Raw genomic sequence first — 8048 nt, forward strand, 5'->3', positions numbered from 1 at the left:
GACTGGGCTGTGTTTCGAATGGATGTATGTTTCCGTACTCGTGCGGGAGATCAACATCTTACCCGTCATATATCGTTTTCATATACTTGCCAGTCGTTTTTCTCATGTTCTCATTCACTTCCTGTTATTGTCATGCATGTATAAAATTGAATCAAGTACTAATTTAATGTCAAAAACGTAACAGACATAATAATTCACACTGTGCCGTTAGTTCACAGGAGACCAAAAAAATAAAATAAAAAAACGTCTCCCCTTTTTTGTTTGTTTTGTTTTTTTGGTTGAAGGAAGAGACCCCATATACAAGACGAGTTGGAAAAGTGTGTTCTTACCGCCCTTGTGTGATGTGTGTGATGAGATCGAGTTGATCAACGCACGCACCATCATCATCTTCACTGAGAGCCGCGAGTCTTCTCTCACAGAGCAGATGTCTGTTGTAGTACCACGACTGACCTGTGAGAGGCAGCATGGTGCCACGGTATGCAGACTACAGGAAAATAAAAAGAAGAAGAGTAGTAATGAGAAAAGAAATAAAGTTAATGTTCCCAAACTGCAGAAAAAAAAGACAAACAGGCAAACAGAGTTTTTCCTTGGATGCTGACGAAAATGAAGTCCAGTGAGGAAAATTACATTTTTTTTTTCAAATTCCAAGTGGCCATGTAGCAAACAACATTAATAATAATTAATAAATAAAAACACAAATGCCCAAATTTGTTTACTTTGACTTCATGAATTTTTTTTTTAACTCAAATCTTGTAAATTTGAATAAAGCCAATTTGTCATTTCCACAGTGTACTATGTCACTAGAAAAAAATGGGGGGGGTGGAGGGGGAGAGCATCAAAATACTGCTTTACAAAGTAAAGCATATTATATACTTAAATAGTCTAATGATGAGACTAATGCATTCAAACAACTCCCCCACCCTCCCTCCCAAAAAATAATGTTTAATTGGAAGCTTAGGGAAAAGATCACACTTAAGCTGATCAACTCATAATTGCCGAACGGGACCAGGGAATTTGTAATGTGCTTACTGCGACTGCTAAATAAACACATTTAAGAGTCCCCAGGATTAGTGGCTCGGGTATGACTGCTGCCTCTGTGCCAAATATCAAACCAACGACGTGCCCTTTTAATTGGGCTCAGGTCCAAAGAGTCTGTCTGCGGGTTAATTGGCTTCCTACCCTGCTTTAAGTCCCGGGGAGTCCGTCTGCCTGGCTGATGTGTAATTTGGGGGCCGCAGATGGACGCGTGACGCTCTGCCAGCAGGACGCTCGAGAGGCACTTTGACCAGACGTGACTCGGAGCGTTGGGATGGCCTCTTTAAGATGAAAACGTTGAGCCCCCTTCCCCTTCCTCTTCCTCTTCTCGGTGTGATTCATTGAGTGCTCTGGATATTCACCCTTTGTTGTTTGTTGTCGTGCCAAGACGTACGTTCTGTAAAATTAGGCGCAGTTTTAACATTAACACTGTGCTTAGAAAATGAAAAATACTGTACCAGTACTCTACTCTAAAAAAAAATAAAAAAGTTACCTTTTCATGCACCAATTATGATAACCTGTAATCTGATAACATGATAAAATGTCCACTGTAGTAACTCTGTCCCTCAAAGGGTTAAATGAGAATCACATGTAAACTTGAGGGTGGTGGGGGGAGTGGTGCTGGAGCCTATCACAGCTGCTCTTCGGGCACTAGGTGGGGGACACCCTGAACCGGTTGCCAGCCAATCGCAGGGCACACACACAGACGAAAAACCATTCGCGCTTCACAATCACACCCTTGGGACAATTTAGATTGTTCCATTAACCTGCTATGCATGTTTTTGGAATGTGAGAGGAAACTAGAGTACCCGGAGAAAACCCACGCAGGCCCGGGCAGAACTGCAAACTCCACATAGGGAAGCCGGAGCCGGAATCGAACCCACGACCACTGCACTGTGAGGTCGATGCCCTAACCACTGGTCCACCGGGCCATAATAATCATCATCATCATCATAATAATAATCATAATAATATGTTTCGTAAATTTATGAATTAAGGGTTAGGTTCCACAACAGGTGGATTTATTTATTTATTTTCAGAAACGTCATTGTTATAAATTTCAAGCATGATAAAACCTGTATTGCGGAAGCTTTTATTGGTCAAACTTTTAAAAAAAACTTTTTTTTAAAAGGCATGCGAGAAAAAAGACCACATAATTTTATAATCAGCGTTCAAAATAAATTTTGTGGCTATAATAATCATCATCATTTTAATTATCATCATAATATGTTTAGTAAATTTATGAATTAAGGGTCAGGTTCCACAACAGGTGGATTTATTGATTTATTTTCAGAAACGTCATTGTTATAAATTACAAGCATGATAAAACCTGTATTGTGTAAGCTTTTATTAGTCAAACTTTTCAAAAAACTTTTTTTTTTAAAAGGCATGCGAGAAAAAAGACAACATAATTTTATAATCAGCGTTCAAAATAAATTTTGAGGCACACAAAATAATCTCTGGTTGAAATTTGTGTTTGACCACCGTAATAATTTAATTAAATGTAAAGTAATGCACATAGGAGTTAAAAATGGTTTGCTAACATTTAAAATGAAATAAATGTTTCAAAACAAGCAGTTCCAAAAATATCAAATGATTTGAACTTAACCCTTTCGGGGACAGCGGTTACTACAGTGGACGGATTCTTGTGTTATCAGGTTACAGGGTGCACGAAAGGGTTAAAAGTTAAATATAACTGAACTATTCTGAGACGGTGAGGAAAGGGAGCCCGCACCATCAGACTTTCAAAGTCACTAATCTCGATCATTCTGAAAAATTGATTTGCATCTTGAGAAGAGCATGATCAAAAATTCTTTTAACCTTCAACGTCTATTATAAGACAAATAGCCATGGCTACAATTGGGTCATTTTTTTTTTTTTTTTTAATCTGCATGCAACGCTTCACAAAAGCCATAATTTGTCACGGGATTCTAAAAAAAAAAAAAACAAAACCCTGACACAGGATTCTAAAAAAAAAAAATGCTGACTCGTGGAACGCGTCTGTGACACGTACATCATGAGGGTGAGCAAACGCATTGCTCGCTAATTATACAACACAAAACAGCAGTTTTTCCCCGGCAACACATTGCTCTCATTTGCCAGTTGGTGAGGGGAAATTCTGCACAATGTCATTTTTTATTTTTATTTGCAAAGAGGAATTCATCGCATTCGGCCATCTGCACAATGTCATTTTTAATTTTTTTTTTTTTTTATTTGCAAAGAGGAATTCATCGCATTCGGCCCCCCTGCGGACACAGCGAACATTTGACATGCATCTGTTCCCTCAGGGAAGGAAAACAAAGTGCGGGGAAACAGGTGTTGGCGCTGCAGAGATTGACAGAGAGTCGTTGTGAATCAGCGCTAATTGTCGGAAATTAGAGGAAGATTATCGCGCCCCCCCCCTTCCCCCCCAAATGAAAAGCCGCAGTCAGTGCAGACGTCATCGATTATGCAGCGCTAAAGGTATTTCTGTAAGCTAACAGAACAATGAGGTGTGCGTTCCGGGAAACACTGCACAGGGTTGGGGGGGGGGGCGGCTTAGGGGGTGGATTTATAGAAAACTACTTGTGATAATGTGATAACTAATTGATGTCATCGCTGAGATTCATTTCGTCAAAAATGTTTTTGAGAAGTCATTTGAACGCTTCACAATGTTAAAATGGAATCCGTCTCTTCACTAAGCCCCGCCCACACAGGAGTGCAGTGCAAGGGTGGGCAACTCCGGTCCTCGAGGCCGCCGCTGTCAGACATGTTTTAGACGTCTCGCTTTGCCACCACACCTGATTCAGATGATCAGTTCATCAGCAAGAACCGCAGGAACCGGATAAAGATCTGGTTCCTCTGAAGGAGGGAGACACCTAGAACCTGCAGCAAGAACGGACCCTCAAGGACCGGAGTTGGCCACCCCTTGGTGTCATGATACACCCTCCTCCCTTTCATGCAGATGACTCGGGTTCGATTCCCTGCCAGTGTCCAATTCCAAACCCGGATAGAAAACGGGTGGGTTGAATCAGGGAGGGCATCCGGCGCAAAACGACTCATGCGAGTGACTTGCTGCGGCAACCACCGATGTGGGACAAGGCAAAAGTGACGACGACAAGCGACGAAGACCCGCTCGACCTGCCCATGCAAGAAAGTGACAAGATCTTGCCAGTCATTATATAGCACGCACCTTGCAAACAAAGACATACGCTACCCACGTCTTGTCTGTCAGTGTTGCAACATGACAACACTTCCCAGAACCGAAAGTAGACTTGACCAACACAAGTTCCTTCCTCTGGAAGATTCACTTCTTTTCTCGCCGGCTTCACACAATCATCGCTTCAGCAGAGGAAGAGGAGCACTGCTTTTTCAGTTTGGATCTCGTTCTTTGGATGTGGGGACTCTCGAGTCATGTACGCCGTCCTGCTCATCGCGGTCGTTCTGCGCGGGTCCTTTGCGATGCCTCCCGCCGACAAGGACGCGTGCGACTTGTACGGCGCGGTGGGACAAACGATGGAGCTTCCGTTTGTTTACAACCGTCTGGCCAACACGGACGTGCTGAGGTGGACTCATAACGGCACCATCATTTTCAACCGCGAGCAAACCAGGGTGTCCGTCGGGAAGCCGGAGGACGTCTCCAAGACCGGTTCGCTTCTGCTGAAGAACCTGAAGCTCTCCAGCGGGGGCTGGTACCAGGTCACTGTCCGCCATCCCAATCGGACCCTGGTGACAATGTGGACCGGCCGTCTCTGCGCCATGGACAAGGTGTCCCAACCGCGGCTCGGTTACATCTGCGACCTGAGAACCGGCTTTGTCAATCTAAGCTGTGACGTGGCCAATCCCCACGAGTCGTTCTTCTCGTGGACCGTCGACGACGTCAATTTATTGGGTGCCACCAAGCAGACTTTGAACGTCTCACTGGACAGGGAGAAGAGTTTCGCGTGTCGGGTAAGGAACAGATTCAGCGCGGAAAGGAGTGACGCTGTTCGTCCGGCATGTAAGACTCCGGCCGCGACCGCGGCGACACCATCAACTCTGTTTTGTTTCACACCGAAAACGATCATCGCCGCACTGGCGGGTGTAGCGGCTCTGTTCCTTGCCCTGCTCGTCGTCGTCGCCGCGTCGTGTCGCCGATGTGGACGAAAGAAAACCCGGAAGCGTGTTTTGGGAAAAGGGGATTTGGGAATGGTTTCCGTAAGACAGCAGAGATCTGAGCTCAACAGCCCGGAGTACGAAACCATGAGTCCCGCAGACGTTCCCACGTCTGCGTTTCCAGAGCCTTTACCCAGAACTCGGCAGTCCAGCGAAAACCTTGTCCAGCTGGAACAAGCTGCTGCTAAAGACCCTTCACCGGTTCCAAAGCCCAGGACCAAGAACCCCCAGACACCAAACATGTGAACCCTTTGAGGGACAGCGGTTACTACAGTGGACAGTTTATCATGTTATCGGGTTACAGGGTCCATGAAGGGGTTCAAGTTGTTCTGGGCAATGAATCGATCGCAACTGGACTGTTCCGTTTGTCTTCAAAGAGGGCTCGGCTCGCATCCAAGGCCGGGATTTGTCAATTTTAGTCTCGTGCTGATGCCCGCTCAGGAGAGATGAAAAACGTCTTCGCGGACAACCGGGGCAGTCCGGTTATGGTCGGATGTTAATGTTCGATTTTCTAAGGGAAATCTTTGAATTCAGTTTCGAAGGACATAAATTGTCCCCAATGTCATAAATTAATGTTGTAGTCATAACGCCAGTGAGAATTGCAAGTTGATGTTTTATGAAGTAACGTATCCAACAAGAAAATCTATTGTCCTCATCACGTCATAAATTTCACCGCATTTTATGTCTATAATTGAAAACATATCATAAATGTATCTGTATGCGTGTTTACTTGATGTTTCAGAGGTCCTCACAAAAATCAAAACCACACATTTCAACTGATTTTGTCGCCATCTGGTAGATTTTGGCCGATAAAAAAAAAAAAAATGGTCGTATTACAACTCTTTCTAAAAATATATATGAGACTCCCATATGGCATAAAACTTGCAATATTACAAATTTGTCTTGACTTTAATGAAATTGTGATATGATAACTCTTCTGGAAAAAGTCTTTTCATACCATAGGTTTTTGTCTTGGAAAAGAAAAATCTGAATTTGTTTTCAAAATATTACAACTCCTTCAGGAACATAGATGCACAGCTTTTCATTTTTCGACTTTCATTAAAAAAAAAAAAAAATAATAACAAATAAAAATAAATACAATCTGCCGCTATTCTCAATATGACAGCCCTCTATAAAAATGCCCTTGTCATAATATCCTGGCTTTTTCTTGAAAATAAAAATCTGAATTTGTCTGGAAAAAAAAATACTGCTTTAATTCCACTAGTTTCATTAATACTGTTGTAATTCTCGTGCGTGACTTTTCACCCAATATAAAGGTCTTTATGATTCTTCCCAACTCTCCTCCCCCCAAAAAATCTGATTTATTATGTATTTGTATTTGCACGTAGAGTTCTCGCATCTCCACCCTTCCACGCTTCTGCAGTTAGTGTGAAATAAACTTGATCTTTCATACTCGCTAAGCGGCTTATCTGTGTCAAACCCCATTCTTTGTTCCATCGTCTTATTTTTTTTTGGGGGGGGGGGGGATTCTCGTGCTGAAAATGTGCTTGCTTGTAAGAAGTTATTATAAGGAGCAACAACAACCACAAAAAGAAAAAAAATCAATAGGGGAATGGATTAGCTAAGGCAACTCTGTATTATCTGTAACGGGCGGGTGATGATCCGCACATCAAAGTGTCTGTCGTTTGGCCTAATGCTGTGTGACAGCCTCATAATGGAGGCCCCTTGAGCGTGGTGGCAGAAAACGAACACGCAATGTCATCTTTTGTCCACGCCGGCCGCACTGGCGCTGCCCCGACGCTACATACAGATCCGTTTTGGGAGCGCAAACGACGCTTCTCGGAGAATTCGGCGAGCCGCATGTCTTCCCGGATGTGCCTTTTCTTTCATTTGAACGCGTCTCATATGCATTCTGCACGTTGGCCCTGAGACGTTTAATCAGAGGTCGTCGACGCTTTTGATGCCGGCGTGCAGAGGAAAAAAAAAAAAAAAGGGGGTCAATTACCCGTGGAAAGTATTTATGCCCACGTCAGATGGTTCCTGAGGCCGTTCGCCGTCTCGCCGGATGCCAAGTCTGCGGAATGTACCGAGAGAATCAGAAAATCAGAGGTTAGCGGACGCCGCAGGCTGTTTGAAATCAGATTTGTCAGGGGAGGGGGGAAAGGGTGAGCATTCTTGCTCTCTTTGGCCTCAAGTCAACATTTTGTTTAGCCGGAGCCACTTTTGATGGTAAATGGCATTGATCCAAGATGAGCTAATGAGCTCGATGAAGGATTTTTTCATTGGACAGGACAGGGATGGGCAACTGGCAGCCTCTTGATGAAATAAAAAAATCAGAATTGTTTTTTTGTTGAAATAAAATTTGCTGATAAACACTAAAAATATGTTTTTCGTGAAAAACATGGTAAATGGGGTCGGAGGGGGGGACAAATTAAAGATATTGGAAAAAAATAAAATCTCAAACCAAATCTGCTGGTGCCAAACTGCACCACTTGGTTCCACTTGGCAAAGCTTTCAGGCTGACTGGTTGTAAAAGTGCATTAAACCGTCCTCTCTTATGATAGCGTATGCGCTGCGGTCATATTAAAGGAGTCAGGATGTTGCTCACTCTTTTATTTGTCACCAGGTGGAATTCGGCGCTTTGTCTTCATTTGAGATGCACTTTATGAAATCCAGGTGAAGTACCGACTCGGGAACTTTATATGAGGGATCAGCTGTTGACTCAAAAGTCCAGTCTGTGTTTTTAAAGCTTTTAAAGCTGCTCTATCATTTCTACCGGCCGGGCTCTCCCATAAAAACTCTTCTATCAGGCAAATTACCCATCCATGCTCTTGCACCTGATAGAAGTCAGATGGAGGGGACAAAAATTGTACCTTGTGCTTTAATAAGCATCTTGTAGTTAGATTTTTTTTTTTTGT

The 8048-nt window shown here is 43.4% G+C and overlaps 1 protein-coding gene and 1 long non-coding RNA gene across 2 annotated transcripts in view; one reads left to right on the forward strand and one right to left on the reverse strand.

The window, feature by feature from the left end:
* Positions 1 to 449: 449 nt before the first annotated feature.
* LOC109529907 (uncharacterized) lies at positions 450 to 7419 on the reverse strand. The gene is made up of 3 exons (XR_002170921.1): positions 7136 to 7419; positions 1180 to 1432; positions 450 to 484 (listed from the first exon to the last, which is right to left on the reverse strand). It is a non-coding gene; the product is annotated as an uncharacterized LOC109529907 (long non-coding RNA).
* LOC109529906 (uncharacterized) overlaps positions 4207 to 8048 on the forward strand; it is a 5336-nt gene continuing 1494 nt past the window's right edge. Inside the window, exon 1 of the mRNA XM_019893423.1 lies at positions 4207 to 5790. Coding sequence (XP_019748982.1) covers positions 4429 to 5415 — 987 coding nt within the window. The 5' untranslated portion in view covers positions 4207 to 4428 and the 3' untranslated portion in view covers positions 5416 to 5790. The remainder of the gene's footprint in view (positions 5791 to 8048) is intronic.

This window comes from Hippocampus comes, unplaced genomic scaffold (genome assembly GCF_001891065.2).
Source record: "Hippocampus comes isolate QL1 unplaced genomic scaffold, H_comes_QL1_v1.1 scaffold62, whole genome shotgun sequence".
Lineage (NCBI taxonomy): Eukaryota > Metazoa > Chordata > Actinopteri > Syngnathiformes > Syngnathidae > Hippocampus > Hippocampus comes.